The 24258-nt window shown below is 41.9% G+C and overlaps 1 protein-coding gene across 1 annotated transcript in view; it reads right to left on the bottom strand.

Annotated features, from left to right (window-relative positions):
• The window catches only part of LOC124794982 (neurexin-1-like), a 2052691-nt gene that overhangs the window by 723656 nt on the left and 1304777 nt on the right, over positions 1–24258 (bottom strand). The window contains exon 7 of the mRNA XM_047258725.1: positions 10525–10683. Within this exon, the coding sequence (XP_047114681.1) occupies positions 10525–10683 (159 nt within the window). The remainder of the gene's footprint in view (positions 1–10524; positions 10684–24258) is intronic.

Raw genomic sequence — 24258 nt, 5'->3', positions numbered from 1 at the left:
CGTGCTAATCCATACATCAAATGGGCATCTGCCAACTCTGCATTTGTAAACATTGCACTAACTGCAAAACCACGTTCGTGATGAACACTAACCTGTTGATGCTACGTACTGATGTGCTTGATGCTAGTACTGTAGAGCAATGAGTCCCATGTCAACACAAGCACCGAAGTAAACATTACCTTCCTTCAATTGGGCCAACTGGCGGTGAATCGAGGAAGTACAGTACATACTGACGAAACTAAAATGAGGTCTAACGTGGAAATTAAGCTTTTCCGGACACATGTCCTCATAACATCTTTTCTTTGTGTGTGAGGAATGTTTCCTGAAAGTTTGGCCATACCTCTTTGTAACACCCGGTATATTCACTTATGAAAATTGTTATTAACAATCTGAACGGATTCAAAAGTAATAGCAGTATACATGGCTACAACACTAAGAGAAAGGATGATCTTCACCACTCAAGGTTAAATCTAACTTTGGTTCAGAAGGGGGTAAATCATGCTGCCACAAAAGTCTTGTCACTTACCACAGATAGCCATATAGCATTTAAAAGGAAATTAAAAGAATTTCTTCATGGCAATTCTTACTCATTGCATGAATTTTTGGATATAGTAAGTGGGTAATTTCTCAACCCAAAAAAAAATTTAAAAATATTGAGTGTCATGTAATATTTTGCCTAATATAATATGTATAGACACCTTTTATTAACCTGACACTTTCCACATCATTACAAAGTGTCGCATTCATGATCTATGGAACAAGTACAAATCTAATATAATTTCGCATGCCTTGCAATGTGCTATTCAGAAGAGATCTCCACCCCCTCGTACTGTCACAGATATATGAACAGGCCTGCAGGATCCATGGTGTCAGTCAGTTCCCTTCAGCAGTACTGAAGACATTAGTTGAGTCCACACCATGTCGTGTTGTGGCACTTGTGCGTCCTCATGGGCTCCCTTCACGGTATTATCATAATGGAAAAGTTGGAACAACGGAAATGTTAAACAAATTTAGTGACTTTATTATTAATAATCTCACAGGAATGCCATATTTCATTAGATTTTTGAATAATTTTGCCACATGTTTTATTGAAAAGCGAAAATATGGAAAAGGTTTAGTTAATGCTTTAATTAACAAATTACCATTCGAAATGCATCTTCCAGGCTGTAAATTTTGTCACTTGGGAAACAAGTTAGAAGAAAGATTAACTAGAGAAGATCAAGGAATTAGTCCAATTGATGAAGCATGTAAAGAACATGTTATTTCTTATAGAGATAGTAAAGAATCAGAAAAAAAGACATGAAGCTGATAAACTTCAGTTAGTTGCTAAAGAAAGTATGAATGCTACTGATGCTGCATTGTGAGGAAATATTGCTGCAACTGCAGTTACAGGAATTATATATGGAAAACAAAACTTATAAATGGGTAGGAATGGGTTTAGAAATTGATAAAAATGAATGACATTTATAAAAATTTTATTATTTTTTAATCAATACAAATGAATAACTTACAGTCAATAACGAATAACTAAATATTACTTAACCATTTTAACTGATGTTCAAAAAAGAAAGAAAGAGAAAAAACTGATGGTAATTTAGTTTTGTACATCATCTATTCCTGTTGTGAAAGAGATTGTTGAATATCCAACAAAAAAAATTTTCTGGACCATCAAAACACAAAGGTGGATTTATTCCATTACTATTCGCTGCAATACCATATTTAGCAATAATTGGTTCACTTGCTGGTGGAACTGCAGCAATTGCAAATGCAGTTATAAATAAGAAAAAGGTGATAAAGAATTAGAAAAAACGACAATTTGGAAATTAAAATAAAAGAAAAGGAGTCAAAAATTTTCAAAGAAATAATTTAAAAATTTAATAACCCTTTATTTAGTTTTGATAAAGAAGGATAGGTTAAACAACTAAAAATTAAATATTTTCGTGATATTTTCATGGTTGATAAATTACTTAATGCACCAAAAAAGCTTTGAATGTGGAATACTAAACTCAGATACTTTTGATCATGTTAGAACTCATTGGAGTTATTATAAAAATGGAAATATATAATTTGTTTTAAGCCATATGGAAGAAAGATTCCAAACAATTAGTTAAATAATTGGGGAAAATGATCTTTACTACAATATCAAAAGAATAAAAAACTTCAATGAAGAAATTGTGGACATCTGGGTTTATTTGTTTTAAAATTATGAAAGAATTATAAGTTTGCTGATATTTTTAAATTAAATAGATGGACATTTTTTGAAATAAACTCAGTAATGATTAAAAAATAATAGATTTTGAATCAGTAGAACCGAAGCATTTTCAATCAAAAGCCAATGATGTTCAACCTTGAATAAAAAACAAATGAATTATTAGACAAGCTCAGAAAAGAAATTTTATTTTTAAGGCAACTAGAGGCTATATTAGTTTTAAATGTTGAAGACTTGGGAATGTAGATGATGAACCAGATGTGAAAGATATAGTTAACGACCATTATTTCAGAATGAATTATCAAATCTTAAAAGAAAACTTGAATATACTAGTATTTTAGCACACCTGAATAATTGTATTAATATACAAGAATTAAGTGATTAGTATACAAAAAGGAAAGTAAACGTATTTTCATCAACATATTTGATTTCACACTTAAATGAATTAAAAACTTAATTGTAAAGTATGTGGTAACATAATTGAATTTACTTTTATGACTGGAGGCAAACACAAAATGCACAATTTCAGTGAATATTATTTCATGCTTAAAAAATTTCTTGTTTTGGTGAAAACATAATGATTGATTATTTTGATATTTGGAAGAGTTTTGAAGACATAATTTATGAAATAAAGTCTGAAGTTCTCAGAATCAAAATGTTGCGTAAATCAAATTTTCTAACAGTAAGATTAAAACATTCTGTTAAGACTGTTCTTGTTGATGTATAGATAATTGTATTTACTGAAATAATTTAATTATTTTGTATTCTATATAATTTTCTGTTTGAAGAGCAAATAGTTTACTGAAGCACTTTATCCTCATAGATTAATAACAAAAATTGGAAAACAAAGAATTGAAGGATTTTGTTCTATCTTTAAAACAAAAAAAAGAGTAAATTCATTAAAAATTGTAGGTGCAGTACTAAATACTTGTGTACAAATTATTGCTAAATTACAGAAACCAATTAGAAAAATTTTGAACGAAAAAATGTAGTTTCTTTTGGGATTTATGATAAACTGATTTAGTGGAAATTGATTCTGGAAAGATAAAAGGAATACCGAAAATAAAGGATATAATTATTTGTTAACTCTTATTGATGTTATTTTCTAAATTTGCATAGGCATTTCCACTTAAAGATAAAACAGGTAAAAATACAGTTGATTCTTTCGAGAAAATATTTGAATTAACAAAAGCAAAAAAATGAAAACATAATTGCAAAGAATTTTGTAAAAAAATGTCAAGAATTAAGAAAAAATTGAATGTTAATTATTCAATTCTAGCGAATTAAAAGCATTTGTTGTTTAACAATTTAATTCAATGTTTAAAGAAAAGATGTGGTTGAAATTTTCTCTTCAAGAAAATTATAACTATGTTTAATTATTTTTGAAATTAACTGATGAATATAGTGACAAAACATTTAACAAAAATAGCCCCAAATGACAAATAAATGAACTGAAAAAATCTTATTGGAAATTGTGTATCCAGCGAATTTGTTGGATACTCAACCCAAATATAAGACTGGTGATAAAGTGAATATAAGTCAAATTAAAGGAATTCTTGAAGGATATACAGCAAATTGGCTAACAGAAATTTTGAAAATTGAAGATTAATCATTACATTTCAATCACATATAAACTGAAAAATTTAAATGGTGAAGAAGTAAAAGGAAATTTTTTATGAACAAGAACTATTGCAAACGAAAATGTTTATCTTCTTGAAAAAGTTTTAAAGAAGAATGGTAATAGTTGGGTAAATAAAATGAAAATAATTTTCTAAAAGTTATTAAAAATTTTTATTTATAAACATAGTTTGTTACTGAAAATTTAGGCTGATTTGATATTGAATATAATGGTCAGAATGTTAATTGTCTCATTAAAGAAGAGAGTTCATTTTGATATTATTATTATTATTATGTGCAATTGGATCCATACGGATCACGCAAAGCTTTTCCGATTCAATTTTTTAATTCTCCAAACTTCTCTCATTCTTTCCCCATGAATTCTCTTTCTTTCCTCTGTCCATTTTGTCCCCTGTCTCTTGCAAACTTCATTCTCGGGTTGTACTTTTCAACTATTGATTTTTTGCCTGTATACATTTCTGTTTATAACTTCTGAAGAATTTATTTGTGCATTTGCTAGATATGTTTTGGTTTCTTTTATCCAGGGTATGGTTTTCAATTTTGCAATGTATATTAAAATTTTGTGGGAGAGTCTGGGTGTTGGGAGTCTGTGGATATGACCGTAAAATTTTAGTCTTCTTTTCCGGATGTCTGCGGCGAGGATAGATAATTTTTCTGTAGTTTTCAGAGACTGTAACCTGTATCCATCTTCACTTCTTTTTGGGCCAAGAATCTTTCTGATTATTTTGCGTTCCTCTTTCAGGATGCCTTCCAGGTCGCCTTTTCTATGGAGTGTGTTTCGCTGGCATATAGTGCTTCGGGCTTGATTACTGTATTGTAGTGTCGTATTTTTGAGTGAATGGAGAGACACTTTTTATTGTAGATGTTGTGGGTTTTCCAGTATGCTCTTTTCAGTTTCTGCAGTCGAACTTTTTGTGCAGTTTTCTCTCCCCCTGTGGCTTCTAGGACCACGCCTAAGTATTTAAAGAATGGAACTCTCTCAATTTGTCCATATTTTGTAGTCAGTTTTTGAGTTTCAAATTTTGAGAAGATGAATTTGGTTTTTTGGAAGGAAATTTGTAGACCAACTTTTTCGGCGCATTCTTTGAGAATGTCTATCTGTTTAATTGCTGTGGTCTCGTTTTCTGCTAGAATGGCCACATCATCTGCAAATGCCAAGCATGAAATTTTAATACCATCTTTCGATCTTCCTAGTTGTATAGGCTTCCAGTAATTTTGATTCTTCAGTTCTTTTTCCCATTCTCGGATGACTTTGTCTAAGACAAGGTTGAAGAGGAGTGGAGACAAGCCGTCACCTTGTCTGACGCCGGTTTTGATCAGGAAGGGCTCTGATATTTCACCCAGGAATTTTATCTTAGAAGTTGTGTTTGTGAGTGTTTCTTTGATAAGGTTTAGGGTTTTCGGATAGAGTCCTAGCTCCTCAAGGATAATAAAGAGAGATTGCCTATCGATTGAATCATACGCCTTTGCAAAATCAACAAAGGAACAAATGATCTGACTGTTTCTGACTGCTTTGTATTTTAGTGTTGTCTTCAAATTGAAAATTTGTTCTGCACAGGATCGGTGAGGGCGAAAGCCAGCTTGGTATTCACCAATACTGTGTTCGAGTTGTTCTTGTGTTCGTTGAAGAAGACAAGCTGAGAGGATTTTATAAGTGACTTTGAGAAGGGAGATTCCTCGATAGTTGTTTATATCTGCCATGTCTCCCTTTTTATGCAGTGGATGAATTAGGGCACATTTCCAATCTTCTGGTAGTTTTTCTGTCTGCCAAATGTCTGTGATGATTTTAGTGAGTTCTTTGAGGGAATTTGGTCCAAGATTTTTAAGTAGTTCTGCAGTGATATTATCTTCTCCGGATGCCTTGTTGTTTTTCATTCTATGAATATGTCTTTGGATCTCCTCTAGTGCAGGTGGTGGGGATTCTGGATTTGTGTAGATAGCAGTTTCTTGAGGGAATCTTGAAGAAGGTTCAGGGCAATTGAGGAGTCCGGAAAAGTATCTTGCCAGCTCCTAACAATTTTCCCGATTTGTGAGCGCTAGTTTTCCATCTGGTTTTCTGAAACATAGATTTCGTGAGCCGTATCCATTGATTCTCCCAGCAAAGGTCTTATAGAAGTCTCGTACATTATAGTTACGGAAATTTTCTTCAATAGACTCACACTGTTCCTTGAGGTACTTCCTCTTGACTTGTCTGTTTTTGCCACTTGTCTTCTGGTGTTGGGAAGTGATCTAGATTTTCTGGGGATTTTTTACTGTTATACTTCAGAAAGGCTTGCTTTCTTTCTTCCAGCGCTTTTTCACATCCAGAGTCCCACCAGGGGTGTTTTGTGTTCTTTTTCAGTGGGATCAGTTCTTTTGCCTTCTTTGTAATTTTTGTTCGAAATTTTTCCGAAGAGTCAGCTGGTTCCTTTTCCCACTCCTCCTTCAGATTGGTTTCTTTGATTGTTCGTGTGTCAAATTTCATCATGTGTGTTTTCTTCAGATAGAATTTTTTTGGGGTGAATTTCACTTTAATGCGTGTTAAGTAGTGGTCTGAGTCAATGTTCGCCCCTCTGCGGACTTGGACATCATGGATCTCTTTCTGTACGAAATAGGGATGGCAATGTGGTCAATCAGATATTCGCCGATGTCTTGTATGGGGGACCTCCAGGTCTTTTGTTTTCTAGGGTTTTTTCTCAAAGATGTAGACATTTTTAGATTATTTTGTTGGCGTAGTTTAATAAATCTCAGTCCGTTTCTGTTGGTGAATCTGTGTGCTGGATATTTTCCTACAGTTTTTTGGTGTTCTTTCTCTCTGCCAATTTGTGCATTGAAATCTCCCATTAAGATTTTGATATCATCCCTGGGAATTTTGGCCATGACATCTTCAAGTTTAGTCCAGAATTTTTCAGTTTGTAGTTGGCGTTTTTTGTTGTCTATGTTTGTGGGTGCATGAACATTTATCAATGTTTATTTCTTGTTGGCGCACTGGATACGCATGGTCATGAGGCGATTATGGAAGAGACCTCTCTAATTGAGCCTAATATATTTCTGTGCACCGCAAATGCCATGCCCAGGAGTGGCGTACCATTGGCAATTCGTTTGTCAGTGTTGCTCTTGAAGATGCGATAGTTTCCATAGTCTATTGTATTTTCATCCGTGAATCTAGTTTCTTGTAACGGTAAGATCTTAATTTTTTGTTGGTCTAGCTCTGTTACTAAGTTGTGTAATTTTCCAGGTTGAATTAGGGTCTGAATGTTAAAGGTACCAATGTACATGGGAACCTTGGGACGAAGTTTGCTTGAGAACTGAGAGTGAAGGCCCGGGTTCCCCAGAATCCGAAAACACAGTTGTCTGTCGACGAGTGGATTGGTTACCACCTGGGGTAATTCTGTCATTACTCTCACGAATCATGATAGCTTGTAAGTTTTGGTCCAGTGTTTCCACTGGGTGTTTAGAACCAGGGATTGTCAGTTCCTGGAGCATATAATACAGCCGCACCTTACTAGATGAACAGATGCTGACCTCGCTGCCGCTCGACTCGAGTAGAGACGCATTGAGGATTTGGAATGTGAGTTGTTTTTTTTTTCAAGGTTTTCTCCTATAGATCCGCCGTGTTGTGCGTTAACAGGGTCACCTCGTGTAGGATGTGGCTCTTCACCACGAACGGACGGTCTTGGACGTAGCTTCCTCAGAGGCAAAGGTCTTGCATACCTCCTCAGCTCATCCCTGGGGTGGTGAGGACCAGTACTGAGTCAACCCCAAGCAAAGGTGCTACCTCTACCAACCATTTTGATATTGAAATACAGGTTAAACAAAAACGATTTACCTTTAAAATTATTTGATGATTTTAAATTTGAGTTGATGGAACTGAATTTTGTTTATTAGATAAACACAAAAATTGTTATGAACTTTATTTAAAATCTGAATATGGAAAAAGTAATTGGAAATTTTGTTTTATATTCTAAGAAATGTTTGTTTTCTATTTGCATCTTAACACAATTTTACTTATGAATAATTATTTAAAATATTTAAATAAATTCAATGGTAATCAATTATTAATTTTTCTTTCATTATGTTATGAAAACTTAGGGAATTAGTCACATGATTTACTCTTAAACATTCTTCACTTTTTGGATGTCTATTTCTGATAGTATCTGATTTGATTTTGAACATTTTTAAATTTTGTTCAAGTAACATTATAATCATAATTAAAATTATAGTTGTGTAGTGTTAAAATAACAAAAGAAGGTTATAAATTTTCGTAGTTCGAGTAAAAACATGTGCTAATAATTATTTATTTCATCACTTTTTTGGTTTAGTATTTCTGAAGCAATATTTTTGATATTTGTTTCTCAACCAATTCACTTATTTCTTGTAAATGTGTTATTTGATTTTTATAGGCATCTACTATTTCTTTTCTAATCGTGTATTCGCCATGTTCACAAATTTTTGGTAAAACTTCATAAACTCAAACTTGAAAATTTTACTGTAAAAGGCATTTTGCATTCCATAACTAAAGAATATAGACCAGGTTCATTAATTTGTCATTAAAAGACATCTACATAGGAACCAACGCAGGTGTGTGGCTGAATGGAAAGACATTCAAAATTGCATACAGCATTCTTACCAAAAACGTCAGACTATCAATGACACTTGTGTGTACCTGTAGAACCAAGACAGTTTTCTATGCAGGGTGACGGTAACATAGTCGTTGTGATCGTGTTTCTAAAAGTGCAGTCCTTAATGCGTAACTTATGTTTCTGGCGGCAGGATCCTTCTGTGGTCATATTCATTGGTAGAGGTACGACATCACGTTCCCATTTCCATCGAGTGGTCAAAAGACGGACCTGTTGCAGTAACTCGGCCGAGCCTGTTTCTACACTGGTTGCAGTAGGTGGTGCACGTAGCACTCTCTGACTGGAGTTCAGGTCCGACTTGAATTGGGGCGATCACGTGGATGAAGCTGCAGGGAGGCCGGGACAGAGACTCGGACACTGGAGTTTTGCTGGAGTTTGGAAAAGGGTGACTCATCTCGAGATATGAGAGTGGCACGAATATTATTCACTGGTGGCTGTAATCAGATGGTTCAGATGGTTCTGAGCACTACGGGACTTAACAGCTGAGGTCATCAGTCCCGTAGAGCTTAGAACTACTTAAACCTAACGAACCAAGAACATCACACTCATCCATGCCCGCGGCAGGATTTGAACCTGCGACCGTAGCGGTCACGCGGTTCCAGACTGATGCGCCTAGAACCGCTTGGTCACACGGCCGGCTGGCTGTAATCATGAAAAACGTTTCCATAGGATACATTCGAATCGATGACAACATTTCTACCAGATAACGTTACACTATCAGCGATCCTAGTGTGTGTCTTTAGAACCAAGACCGCTTAATCGTGGGATCGTGTTTTTGATAGCACGGTGATTACACGTACTTTGTCGGCAGTAGAATCCTTCTGTGGTCAGATTCAAACATCGGATATTAGCACTTTGACTGCTGGGGGACGTGTTAACTCTTCATACCTCGGCGTTCCCCTGGCGCGCGTGACGTGTATAGGCCCGGCCCTCGGGTCTTCCCTACAGCGCTAAGGACGTGTTGACGCGTACCACGCCGCCGGCCTCTCCACTGCTAGGGACCATAAATGGTAGCCACACGAGTTCTACCCAAAAATGCCACTTCTCCAGCACAAGTGCGGAGTCATTCCGCTTCATAAAAGAAGGCGACAGAGGCCTCAGACAGTGCTCAATTTACAATGAACAACCCCAAGATCCTGAAGAAGACTGGATGGAAACGTCGAAAGTTCAAAAGAAATTTGACACGGCTTAGCAACTCAGAAGAGTAACTTCAGTGACAACGGCCATGACAGCCTGCATACTTACACGTAAATTTAAGAGTCAGGGAGTCTTGCCTGAAAGTATTTGTTGCATGGTAGTGTTGTACAGAAGTGTCACGTGGTTGATACAGAGTTCAGACAGAGAGGGAATGCAAGATTTTGAAATGTGGTGCTATAGTAAAAATAGAAAATTAGATCGAGTGACTAATGAGCGCGTACAGAACCAAACTGGGGAAAAAGAGAAATTCGTAGCACAAGCTGATTAACAGAAGGGACCATTCGACGGGAAAGATGATGCGGCGTGAAACAACCGTCAGTTTGGGAAGGAAGGGAGTGTGGGGAGGGAAAACTAAACGCAGACCATGCTCGCCTACAGTAAATGCGTCAAATGGATATTAGTTGCAGTAGTTATTGTGAGGTGAAAACGAAAGGGCTTCTGCAGAACGAGCTAGCGTGAACAGCTCTATCAAACCAGTCTTCAGAAAACAACAACAACAACAACAACATCGTCCCCCTCTATCCGACATAGACTAGTCGTAGGTTGCCTTCGTCGGAATTAAGGCGTGGCTAAAATAACGCTTTTCTTGGGCGATTTTTCTTCCTGACAAGCTGGAGTTGAGAGGTATAATGCAATGCAACTTACGTTTTAATTATATGAAAGAATGAGAAAATAATTGAAATGAAAGTGAAAGTGTCCTTCAGAACTGAAATCTAATTAGAACTAAAAACATCCTTTAAAACTGTACCCCCTTTGGGACTAAAATTCTAAATGGAAACTAAAGTGCTTCTGCAAAGTAAAAATCTTCTACGAAACAACAATGATCTCGTTAAAGACTAAAGCCCGTGTGTCGCGCCTTACCTTCCTGAGGCAGCCGACGAAGTTGTAGCGCACCTTGGAGCCCGGCAGCGCGTGCGTGTTGTAGCTGCCACCCACGTAGACGCGGCTCGAGGACAGCATGGTGTTGGTGACGGCCAGGTAGGCGTTCTCGGCGTACACCCCGTCCACGACCGCCGTCACCTGCAACACGCCGACCGGCGGCATTAGGCGGCGTCTGTTCCTTTGGACGTGCCACTGATTCCTTCAGTGCAGACGCACAGACAAGCCCCGAGTCCTACGGGAATCGGTGTTCGCTGCAAGCAGCGCGTGGTTGGTTGGTTGTTTGAGGTTAAAGGGACCAAACAGCAAGGTCATCAGTCCCTTGTTTCAAATAGACTCCATTCCGCTAACGGGACATCTCAGAAAAGTCAGAACAATAAAACGGAAAAAGGGGAAACGTAAAAGGGCAGTCACGTTGTCATTAGTAAAAACAAATGAGGGAAGTTGGCAAGAGAACGAACCCAACACTATGCTGAAGCAGCATAGGCAAGACCACCTGTGGCTTAAAAGGTACAACTGCTATAATGCAGAAAGTACGTATGGGAATAGAAAAACTAACCAAGCCTTAAAAAGAAGAGGTAAAAACAGAGTAAAAGGGAAAGAAAAGAGGATTCCGGTCAGGGAGGTGAATCGGGAATCTCTGAACACTGCCTACAGTGGGAGACACCCAAACACTCACCGCCCTGCCCCAACACCAGAGGGAGATTAAAAACTTTAAAACTGAGAATAAAAACCACTCTCCCGGAGGAAACCTAGAACCAGAGAGACCATCCGGGAATCGTCAGCCAACATCAAAGGTAAAGTGTTGGGGAGTCTGTACTTAGCACGCAGAGCCAAAAGAAGGGGGCATTCAACCAAAATGAGGGCCACTGACTGGAAGGCTCCACAACCACATAGCGGGGGTGGCTCATCACGCAAAAGGAAACCATGGGTCAGCCTGGTATGGCCAATGCGGAGACGACACAGTGTGGTCGAGTCCTTGCGGGAGAGGCGAAAGGAAGAACGCCATAGGCCTGGATTCACCTTAATTGCACGAAGTTTATTAGACAGTGGAGTAGCCTCCCAAGAATTGGCCCATGACTGTGCAAAGTGGGATTTGATGTGAAGCCGTAAATCCGCTGCAGGAGGGGTTACAGAAAATGGGGGGTAAGTAACTGCTCCCCCAGCCAAACGATCAGCGAGCTCATTACCCGGGATACCCACATGGCCCGGGACCCATAGGAAGTCAATGGAACAAGCAGCACGGTGAAGATCAGCGAGATGGTCATGGATGGCAGAGACCAAGGGATGGCGCGAAAACACCGGTCAATAGCAAGAAGGCCACTCATCGAGTCCGTACATAACAAAACGCGGTTGTGTTGGGATTGTTTAATAAAGGTAAGGGCCCGGGAAATTGCAATCAATTCCGCAGTAAACACCCCACATGAGGGTGGCAGCAGATGATTTTCCGTTCCAACAAAGGACGTGAAGGCATACCCAACATGATCAGCAGATTTAGAGCCATCAGTGTAAAAAACAACAGCATCCCGAAACTCCCATAAAATTTGGCGGAAAAAGGAACGGAACACCACCGGGGGGATGGAATCTTTCGGACCGCGGCGGAGGTCCATCCGAATTCGAGGCCGAGGAACTAACCAAGGAGGAGTGGAGGGGAGGGAGCGAGGAAGACAGGACAAAGAAGGAAGCCGAAAATCACGGTTAAGAGACGCAAGGCGCAGCCCAACCGGTAAACCCGCCCGAGGGCAGGAGTCGGGCGGGCGACGTCCATGGTCTGGGAATAGGATAGAATAGGAAGGATGAGCGGGAGAAGAACGGATAGTAAGGGCATAAGACACCAGAAGCTGGGACCGCCGAACAGAAAGGGGGGGATCCCAGCTTCAACCAGGAGACTATCAACAGGGCTAGTAGGGAAGGCACCGGTGGCCAAACGGATACCACGATGGTGGACTGGATCCAGCACGTGCAGCGTGGAAGGAGCAGATGAACCATAAACTTGACAACCATAGTCCAAACGTGACAGAACTAGAGCACGATAAAGACGGAGGAGGAGGGAACGGTCCGCACCCCAGGAGGAGTGGGCAAGGAAGCGAAGGACATTGAGTTTACGGAAACATCCTACCTTCAGGAGTCTGATATGGGGCAGCCAAGTGAGCTTGTTGTCGAAAAGAAGACCTAGGAAACGAAACTGTGGAACCACAGGCAATCTTTGTGCAGCGAGATAGAGCTCTGGATCAGGGTGGACCGTAGTACGGCGACAGAAGTGGACCACCCGCGATTTTAAAGGAGAGAATTGAAACCTGTGGGAGAGGGTCCATGCAGAGGCACGCCGTATAGCCACCTGGAGCTGCCGTTCTGCAGATGCCATCGAAGAGGAACTAACCCAAATGCAGAAATCATCCACATACAGGGCAGGGGCGACCAAGGGACCGACAGAGGCCACAAGTCCATCGATAGCAATGAGGAAAAGAAGGACACTCAAGACAGAACCCTGTGGGATGCCCGTCTCCTGGGTCCGTGGAGAACTAAAAGCAGTACCAACTCGAACACTGAATGACCGATGGATCAGGAACTGGCGGATAAAAATCGGGAGTGGGCCCCGAAGACCCCACTGATGAAGGGTTAGTAAGATGTGATGGCGCCAGGCCGTGTCATAGGCCTTGCGAAGGTCAAAAAACACTGCAACCAAATGGCGGCGCTGGGAAAATGCCTGCCGAACTGCGGATTCCAAGCGAAGCAAATGATCGATTGGAGATCGTCCCTCTCGAAAGCCACACTGGTAAGGGGACAATAGATCCCGAGATTCGAGGACCCAAGTGAGCCGACGGGCTACCAGCTGTTCAAGTAACTTACAACCAACATTGGTCAAACTAATTGGCCGATAGCTGTCAACAGATAGGGGGTTCTGACCAGGCTTAAGGACAGGAACCACAATGCTATCCCTCCACTGAGAAGGGAAGTCACCCTGGAGCCAGATACGGTTAAACACCCGAAGAAGATGGTGCCGTTGTGGAGCACTGAGATGTTGAAGCAGCTGGTTATGAATGGAATCTGGGCCAGGGGCCGTATCATGAGAAGAAGATAGAGCAGAAAGAAATTCCCATTCAGTGAAAGGTTCGTTGTAAGATTCTGACTCACAAGTGGTGAAACATAAGGTGACAGCTTCAGCCTGCTGTTTTTGATGAAGGAAAGCAGCTGGATAGGAGGCCGACGCTGATGCCACTGCAAAATGGGTCGCAAGATGTTCTGCGAGAACTAATGGGTCCGTACAAATGCCATCTGGGAGGTGAAGGCCTGGGAGGGTGGACTGCCGATGGCAACCTTGGAGAGAGCGAAGTGTAGCCCATACCCGTGACAGAGGGACAGTGGAACCAAGGGAAGAAACGAATCGTTCCCAACATATCCGCTTGCTCTGTTTGATTAAATAACGGGCTTTAGCGCGAAGGCGCTTGAAGGTAGAAAGGCTGGCTACAGATGGGTGCCTCTTAAAGTGTTGCAAAGCTCGACGGCGATCACGGATGGCAATGGCAATGGCCGTACTCCACCACGGGACTTGCCGACGACGAAATTGTCCAGATGAGCGCGGGACAGCAAGGTTAGCAGCGCGAACAATCGCGTCAGACACGTCACGTAGGACGTCATCAATACAACCCGACAAAGAGGGAGAAAACTCGACCTGTGCAGTATATAGAGGCCAATCGGCGCGGTGGAAAGACCAACGAGGTAATCTGTCCATCGGGGAGCGGGAAGGGAGCGTGATAATCAACGGGAAATGGTCACTATCACAAAGGTCGTCGTGTGGCGACCAGTGTAATGAAGGGAGGAGAGAGGGAGAAGAAAGAGAAAGATCAATGGCAGAAAAGGTACCATGACCAGCACTGAAATGAGTAGGGGAGCCATCATTAAGAAGGCACAGGTCGTGGTCTGCAATAAATTGGTCTATAAGAAGACCTCGTCTAGATGGAAAGGCACTGCCCCACAAAGGATGATGAGCATTAAAATCCCGAAGGAGGAGGAAGGGAGGAGGAAGTTGCTGAAGAAGGGTGGTTAAGGCAGCAGGTGTAAGAGTCCTGTCAGGAGGGAGATAAATATTGCATACTGTGACTGCAGAGTCTAAGTGGACCCTAACAGCAACCGCTTCCAATGTAGTTTGGAGAGGAATCCACGTGCTAGCAATGTCTGTACGGACCAACGTACAAACGCCACCAGAAGCCCGCAAGGGTCCGACCCGATTTCGACAGAAAACACGGAACCCACGGAGGGTCGGTGAGTGAGCATCAGTAAAATGAGATTCCTGGAGAACCACACAAGCTGCTGAGTAGGACGAAAGAAGGGATTTCAATTCCGGAAGGTGACGATAGTAGCCATTACAATTCCATTGGAGAACCACAGAACGATGGTTTAAATGAGGGCTGAACACGCTCAATCCAGTCATACCGCCGGGTCCCCACCCGTCACCGACAGGGAGGGGGCGACATCCATAAACGACAGGTCAGAATCCGGTTGTGAAGCCGGGGAAGGGACGTCCGGTGACACCAGAGGCTCTTTGTCCCGGGACTTATGTTTCTTCTTCTTTTCAGGCTGAGATCGAGGAGGGCTGTGTGGCATAATGGAGCCAGCTGCAGCAAGATCAGGAACAGAAAGAGACCGGGCGACCTGGGGGCCGATAGACCGCGGCTCTCGCGGTCGCCGCGCTGCAGCAGACCTTTGACCTGGAAGGTGCCGGGAAGGGGCATCCCGGGAGAGGCGCCCTTGACCGGCAGACGCCGAAGGAGTGGGGCACTTCTCCGGCTGGGGAGGGGGAGCGGCGCCCAGAGGAGAAGGTGTGGGAGCCGCAGGGGAGGGGGGAAGGAGAGGGGTCCGGGATGGGGGTAAGGAAGGGGGAGGAAGGGATGAAGAGGCAACCAAGGCGTAACTAGATGTCATGGATACAGGGTGCAATCGTGCATATTTCTTACGGGCCTCTGTGTAGCTTAAACGATCAAGAGACTTATACTCCTGTATCTTTTTTTCTTTCTTATAGACTGGGCAATCTGCTGAACGTGGAGAATGACTACCATGACAATTTACACATACAGGAGGGGGAACACAGGGACTCCCCTCATGGAGTGGATGGCCACAGTCACCACAGCGAGAAGACATGTGGCCAAAACGCAAGCACTTAAAACACCGCATAGGAGGTGGGATGTACGGCTTCACATCACAGCGATAGACCATAATCTTAACTTTCTCATGAAGGGTATCCCCTTCAAAGGCCAGGATAAAGGCACCAGTATCAATACGATTATCTTTAGGACCCTTCTGAACACGCCGAACAAAGTGAACACCCCGCCGTCCGAGATTGTCCCGAAGTTCCTCATCAGTTTGAAGGATGAGGTCTCTGTGAAAAATCACACCTTGTACCATATTTAGAGACTGGTGAGGGGTAATGGACACGGGAATTGTGCCAAGATAGGTACAGCCACGAAGGGCCGCAGATTGGGCAGCCGAAGCAGTTTTTATCAGCAATGAACCCGACCGCATCTTGCTCAGGGAGTCCACTTCGCCGAACTTGTCTTCAATGTGTTCCACAAAGAATATAGGTTTGACACTGGTGAAAGTATCTCCATCAGTCCTGGTGCAAACTAGATAACAGGGGAAAGGTTTTGCCCCTAGACGACGGGCCTGACCCTCCTCCCAGGGGGTAGCCATGGAAGGGAAGGCAGAAGAGGCAAGAGAAGCAGCACTTGAGGAATGAGTACCACGCAGAGAGACGGCCGCAGAAGAGCGGCCAGAGTTTTGGACCCGTATGCGTTTCATCTGCATAGCGTCCGCCCTGATACCACCCACTCTGATCAGGGGCTCTCCTCACGGGCGCCACCCAGCCACAGCAAGGGCCGTCTGGCACTGCGGCCATTGCCGGGAGTTCCGATGCTCCAGGATGACGAGCAACCACTCCAAGGCATGCATGAGGAGGTCACAGCTCAGGTATCAGAAGTGTGATCCCTGTGTGTTCAGGGGGCTCAACCAAAAGGGTACATAGCGACCCCACCACACGGGCTGGCTACCGTGCTGGCTATGCACCCTAGCATCAGACAACGACGTAAAAGAAAAGGTGGAATGTACTAGGAGGTCGCACGTCGGAGACACTAGGTAAGCTGCTCTTCCCCAAATGGCTCATACTACGGAAGAGAAATTTTGGAATGGAGGTCAAACCCCAGAGGTGGACCAAGGAATGCCAAAAGGAGGAGATGATTACGCAACAAAGACGGAGTGTAAAACCAACAGAACCAGGAAGATAGCGGGGGCCAACATAAGCAAGGACACCAATAGAGGGAGAGGAGAGGGCGAGAGGAAAGGGGTATGGAGGGGAAAGGAGGGGAAGGGAAAGGAAATGCAGCGCGGGAGAGAAAGAAGGCTGCAATGGCTCGGGGCCCCGTGCTCGCCACGCACGTATCCACAAAAGAGTTGTGGACCCCCTGGGGGGGGGGGGGGGGGAGCAGCGCGTGGTGTGGGCGAGTCGGGAATTTGGGTCGGGCAGGGCGGCCGCTCGCGAGAAACGGAGGATACGGTCTCGACTCCTGGTCCGAAACTAATTTTCAGCTTTAGCATCAGTGTATTTCGACGGCCACCAGCAGCTGACGTCATTATTCGGCTTCTGTGCCTCAGTAGGTGACAGTGCCACCCTTATACGATCGCTTTATCTGTTTATCTGTCTGTCTACCTGCCTGTCCGAATGTTAGAAACCCTTTTCCTCGGAAACAGGTATATGTATCGAGTTGAAGTTTAGGTAACGTACGGAAGTCTACGGTCTCTTTGTGGTGTAAAAAAAAATAAAAAAATAAAAACGTTGATTCAATGTCAATGGAGTCAAAAGATACGTATGTTTATGCCACACGTTTGACACTCGCAAACTCACTCATCAAAACCTATAGGGTAGTTCCCGTTTACCTACAATAATGATATGTGACGAGAAGTAAGAGTTCACAACAAAAGTAACGGAAAAAATGTGACAATTGTTAATTTGTAACTATATCACACGAAAATATATTGCTTCTGTCATTTGTTATCCTACATCAAACCTGAAATTAAAACTATTAGTAGTTCTGCTGAGTGGGTCCCAATGGTAGAACTCTCAGGCAAGAAATAACTTCATTGCTCATCTGAAGCGTTTCGGAATTTATCCATCATCTGATACCCCACGAGCGGTTATTACACGTAGAGACGGCGTTTCAAGTTGTATGTGAAACGAAACTTGGCAGACTAGTTTGCCAGCTTGTAACGTCATATCTACGGGCATTCTCGTGCATATCAGATGGACAAATTCCGAATCGCGTCGTATAAGGAATAATGTCATTCCTTAGCTGGCGTTTGACTTACTATTGCGACAGTTATCCTGAGTGAAGAACTTCCTGCATGACTTTATATCACATTTACATTATTTAATTTGAAACACTGTCGAAATCTTGGAATCCCTGTGACCGTTACCTTTCCAGTATCAATGTCAATACCAGACAGATACGGTCCAACTTCTCGATTCCTACAGTGGATTAACTGTTTGTACACGTAATTAAATTTGTACGGAACCCACAGTGCACGTACGCTATTCGCACCTGGACAATTTTTCCTTTGACTAATTTATTCGCGATTAGGACAGGAATGTGTATAACAGAGCCGTTGCAGATTGCCTGCATGACGGCGTGAGGTTCCAACGTAATTTCATTTTCTCTGTGTCAAATCATTACCGATCAAATTTCATAATCTACTCATTAAGTGGAATGATCTTACAACTTTACAGGATTTAGAATGCCGGCCGCGGTGGTCTAGTGGTTCTAGGCGCGCAGTCCGGAACCGCGGGACTGCTACGGTCGCAGGTTCGAATCCTGCCTCGGGCATGGATGTGTGTGATGTCCTTAGGTTAGTTAGGTTTAAGTAGTTCTAAGTTCTAGGGGACTGATGACCACAGCTGTTAAGTCCCATAGTGCTCAGAGCCATTTGAACCATTTTTGAACTTAAGTCTGCACACCCAAGAGGAGCTCACAGAACTTCATTGGAGTGTTCTTCTTCGTCCACCCTACAGCCCGGATCTCGCACATTCCATCTTCCATCCGTCTGACCCAATGAAGTCTGCACTCTGGGGGAAGGAGTACGTGTATTATCGGAAGGTTATTGATGCAGCGAGACGTCTCCGATATCGATCATAAGAGTGTATCCTTAAGATCCCATCCCTAAGATGCCATCCACCTTAACGACACGAGTCCTTCAGACCTTGGTTAAACGAGCATATGCTGTCTTGGATGCTGAGAATTTACCACAGGAGCTGCAACATCTTAAGGACGTGTTCAATAATAACGGCTATAAGGACCGACAAATTCGACGTGCTTTTGAGTTTGGACCTCTACCTGAACCTCCTGAAGACAACTTTAGGTCTGTGGCTTTTCTTCCGTATGCTTGGAATGTGTCATCCAAGATAGGTAGACTTTTGAAGAAATATGACATCAGATGTGTTTTCCGTCCGCCAGCTAAGATTCGAGCACTTCTTGGCTCTGCCAAAGATGATTTAGGTTTGAGGAAGTCTGACGTTTACGAAACACCGTGTGAGTGCGGGAAAATTTACATTGGCCAAACTATTCGTACCGTCAACGACAGGTGTATTGAACATCATTGCCCGAAGCGATTATTACAACCACATGATCTGCAGTGGCTCAGCATTACCTTACAGAATGGTATACAATGAGACGCAAGAAGCTGCAAATGCTTCGCGATTGTGTCTTAAAAGAATTTGTCGAAATCAGATTAGCAGAAAATATCATTAATCGTAAAACGTCGAATCCTGTTTTATCAGATATGAAGAAACAATGGCATGTCAATCGGCCAGCTATGAATAATCATTAGTAACGATATATCGTTTTCAGTGATATTCACTACCGGAGGCGGTGATACTCTTTTTGCGCCAGGGCGCAGCTGGAATGACAGAGCGTTCGCACTGGATTAGCGCATGCGCTGTTGTACTTCCGGTGCATATAAATATGCAGTCATTTGCGAGTGTGACTCAGTTATCGGCGAGAGCAGCGTAGCTTTTCTCACCTGATGATGGCGGCCAGGAGGACCGCTGAAATATTGTGCTCAGATGACAGTTTGATCCGGCTGGAAGCCCGACAAGAATTTGATATGCTAATACGCCGGGAAAGTGTACTTAGTCATATAGTTAAATTGTTCCGTAATAATTTCCTTAATAACAAAATGTCGGAGGTAAGCGAGATGCAGTGCAATCTTAGAAGTAGAGAGGCAGTGCAGACTCAAAAATGGTTGAAATGGTTCTGAGCACTATGGGACTTAACATCTGTGGTCATCAGTCCCCTAGAACTTAGAACTACTTAAACCTAACTAACCTAAGGACATCACACACATCCATGCCTGAGGCAGGATTCGAACCTGCGACCGTAGCGGTCGCGCGGTTCCAGACAAGCGCCTAGAACCGCTCGGCCACTCCGGCCAGCGCAGACTCAGGGAAATGAAACTGAAGAGGCAAGGCAATTACAGGGCATACCTGTTGAAATTAGTAATATAAGTAAAGAGGAAAGCGTACAAAATCAAATGAATAATAGCTATTTACTAGAATCATCTGATGTAAAAACTGAAGTCTCCAAGGAAACAATTTCAGATAGTGGAATTAGAGAGGTGGATTCTGATGTAGATGACATGAATGTTAATAACAAGTTAAATAAGGTGACTGGTGATGTCACAAGTGACGACTCTGACACCATCATTGGTAATGAATCAACAAGTAGAACAAGTAGGTTAAACCATGGAACAGCAGCAGCTGATTCATTGCCTACACAAGAGAATAATAAAAGTGTGGTTGAAATGTTAATGAGTTAGTATCTGGGCAAAAAGAAATAACACAGGATTCAAATGAATTAAAGAAAGGGAAAAATTACTTGCTGATAAAATAGAAGCAACAAACGAGGAGACAGCAAAAATTAATCGTAAGTTTAAACATTTCGAGACCAGGGTTGATTCTCATGAAACTAGAATAGGGGCTTGTGAAAAAAAGAATTGAGCATGAGTGAAAAATGGGGTCAAAAATTACACAAGTGTAAGCAATAGGTGAATCATAAGGTTGATCATCAAGTAGAGAAAATAAATGATCTCATGCAAGCTCAAGATACTTTGTATTGTCAGTTAGGGATGGAATCATTAAATTAAGTAATGATCAGTGTAAAATAAAAGTTGGAAAGATACCTATGAAAGGCAACATACAAGTCGTAAACTTAAAGGATGAAAATTCGTTCTTTAGTCTTAAGATATCACGAATAGAGTGTTTGTAATGGTAATACAAATACCATTCAGGGTCGTTTGAGAGAAATAGAACAGAAGGTAGAAGACGTACCTTTACTAAGTGAGATGAGTAAAGACAGGTGATGTGGAAGTTGCGTTAGAACAGAAACTCGAAGCGTGGGCTGAAAGGGAAAAATGTTACGGTATTGCTCATATTAATGAAGTAGTCAGTAATGCCAGTGCTTACAAATTACATAACTTTTCTAGCACAGGTACTATACATCCTGTTGCTTTCATTCACCTGTTTGAGGGCATCATACCTGACAACATGACAGAACAGCAGAAAATAAAATTTGCAGCCAGTCGTTTTGAAGGGGACGCAATATCATGGGGAACAGGAGCCAGTGTAAAACATACCAAGAATTTGTTACAGCATTACTAAACCAATACTGGTCCCCAAGTACACAAAACAGTATAAAAACAGAAACACTTGAACCTAGGAGTTTTGAAAACTGTGGCTGCGATTATTATAAGGAGTTCTTTCAGCACTACTGGGAAAAGAACCACTACTTAGGTGATCCTTTACGTGAATCTGACTCAGTGGAAATAATAGCTCCTAAGTTTCCAGTGTCTGTACAGGAGAAACTAACTTATGTCAACAAGAGAGGTTAACAGCCTCCTATATATATATATATATATTAGAACAGCTGGATGCGCTTTCAGGCAACAGACAAGTGCCGGAAGGCTGACGTCGAAACAGGTGGCGTGCAGACCGCCGCAGCCACCATGACTCAAACAGGAATAGTATGTCGAACAATAATAGCGATCAAAGTAGAACAGAGGAAGACAGACCTCACAATAGAAACCGTTGTTCATTTAGAAGGGGAAGAGGTGGATTTCGAAGAGGTACTATAATGGTACCAGCGAATGTTATAATAATAATCAATTTCAAGGCAGAGATTGTACTCCGGAGACGGAAAGAAATCAAGGGTCGGAAAACGTGTAGGCGGTTCAGACATGATCCAATCGAGAACGGCCGAAATAAGTGGACCACTAATGAGATTCTTGAGATAACATTAAAGATGCACTTATGGAACAGGATAGGCCAGAGAGAGGAATCGCACCAACCACCTGTGGAAACTGAGGTTCAAGACAGCTGCGATTCTGGAGTCAGGTAGAAAAGTTAGTGCAACCTCAAGAGACTAACGAGAGAATAAAGAAAAATGAGCGAGTACCTATCTGTACATGGAGTAACGGTAGTCACTGCCTGTGGGGCCGGAACAACTTTATGAAGGAGAGTTTATTGGAATTCATACTGCTAATAGAGCAGTGCTACATTTTGCTGAAGGTGAAATGAAAGCGGGACAGGAAAAAATCTAATAAAATTTGCGGGGAAACAGGGGCCACAGCGTGACGAAAGTAATGCCAGAATACGAATACTGAAGGAAAAGATGTGTTGGGATCTCAAACCGAGAGAAACCCTTAAGTTTCTTTACAGGAGTAGAGTCACAGGAGGAGTTAAACATCGAGATTAGGATGAGAGAAAAGATCGTAAGCATGAAGGGTTTAAATGGCTCTGAGCACTATGGGACTTAACATCTATGGTCATCAGTCCCCTAGAACTTAGAACTACTTAAACCTAAGTAACTTAAGGACATCACACAACACCCAGTTGAAGGGTTTAGCTGAGCATCAGGCCTATGAGTTAGAATCCATATTACTACAGCACAAAAGAGCATCTTCAAAGAAACCGGGTTGCGTGAAGGATTATGAATATTGTTTTCAAGTAATACCACTCCTTTAGGTTTAAGCCTATTTCAATCCACTGGCAAAAAGGAAAGCGGTGGACAAAGAAACTAAAAAGATGATTGGAAAGTAATAGACAGCTCCCCAAGTAACCTCTCGTCATTGTAACCGAGAAGGATAACTCAGAATTGTGCTCGATGCTGGGGCATTGAACAAAATAATACAGCCACAAATGGATCGGCGAGAAGTGTTGGAGGAATTGGTGCAGAAGTTTAATGGCGTCAAGATATTGACAAGCATGGACTTGACTGCCAGCTTCTGGCCAACTCCTCTAGCTCAGGAATGTGGAAAATATACAGCGTTTGTATATGGAGGAAGAAGTTATCAACTCAGAGTGTTGCCATTTGGTCTGAAAATATCAACATCAGTATTTATATGCATGGTGGACTAAGTTCTATGAGAATAGATACTAGATATAGTCTACATAGACGACATCCTAATTACTGCCAATAGTTGAGAGGAACGTAATGAAATATTGAAACAGGTTCTTGATCAATTTGAGAAGAATAATGTTAGTATCAACCTTGACAAGTGCGAATTCGGAAAAGGTGAAATTAAATTTTTCGGGCATGTCATTTCAGCGGAAGGCATCAAGCCTGACCCTGACAAACTTTAAGCCATCACAAATTTCCCACAGCCTAAGACCAAAAAGCAGATTAAAGCATTTTTAGGGATCACGGGATTCTATCGCAAATCTGCGAACAATCAAGCGCTCATTGCTCAGGCATTGCCTGGCTTAACTAAAAAGAACGAGACTTGGGTGTGGACTGACGAGTGCGGGGAAGAGTATAAAAAGATCAAAGACGAATTATGTAACAGCATCGTGTTAACCCATCCGAATTTAAATGAGGAATTCTGCATTTTTGCATACAGTTCGGAATACGGTTTAGGGGCTCATCATTGCCAGTTTATTGAAGATAATGGGAAAATAGAGAAGAAGACTATACGTTTTGCCAGTAAAGTATTAAATAAATGGGAAAGAAAATATTCTGTCACAGAAAAGGAGGCTTTGGCAGTAGTCTTTGCTTTCCAGAAATTTAGATGGTATGTCATACACGTAAAAGTTAAGGTTTACAGGATCATAAAGCATTATCTTTCCTTAGGGATTAGGATTATCTTTCCTTACGGATTGCACAATGAGCCACAACAGATTGGCCAGATGGACCATTGCTCTCCAGGAGTATGATTTTAGTATCGAGTACGTTCCTGGAGAAAACATAGTGGCAGACACCTTATCTAGGTTACCTGCTGGAATGGATAAAGAAGACTTTAATGATTCAGGACAAAAAGGAGGTGTCAATTATGTACCTCACACAAGTAAAGAATGAGGACAAAATTTGAGTCATCCTTCAAAACCTAAGGACGAGGATATTAAGTTTATCAAAGCGGAATAGATTAGGAACAGTAATAGTAAAATCAGGAAATATATGATATATAAAACGATCTTATATAGGAGAGCAAATCCTGTGAAAAATCAGTGGAAGGTCTATTGGCCGAAACAGTGTATCAGTAACCTAATCTGGTTTACACACTACACATATGCACACTTTGGTGCGAGAAAATGAGCATTTAAGACAAAGGAAAGCTGCTACTTCAGCAATACTGAAAAGAAGGTCAGGGCAGTACTGAAAACGTGCATTAGACGTCAAAAGA

Source organism: Schistocerca piceifrons, chromosome 4 (assembly GCF_021461385.2).
Source record: "Schistocerca piceifrons isolate TAMUIC-IGC-003096 chromosome 4, iqSchPice1.1, whole genome shotgun sequence".
Classification (NCBI taxonomy): domain Eukaryota; kingdom Metazoa; phylum Arthropoda; class Insecta; order Orthoptera; family Acrididae; genus Schistocerca; species Schistocerca piceifrons.
This window is presented reverse-complemented; position numbering and strand designations above follow the sequence as displayed.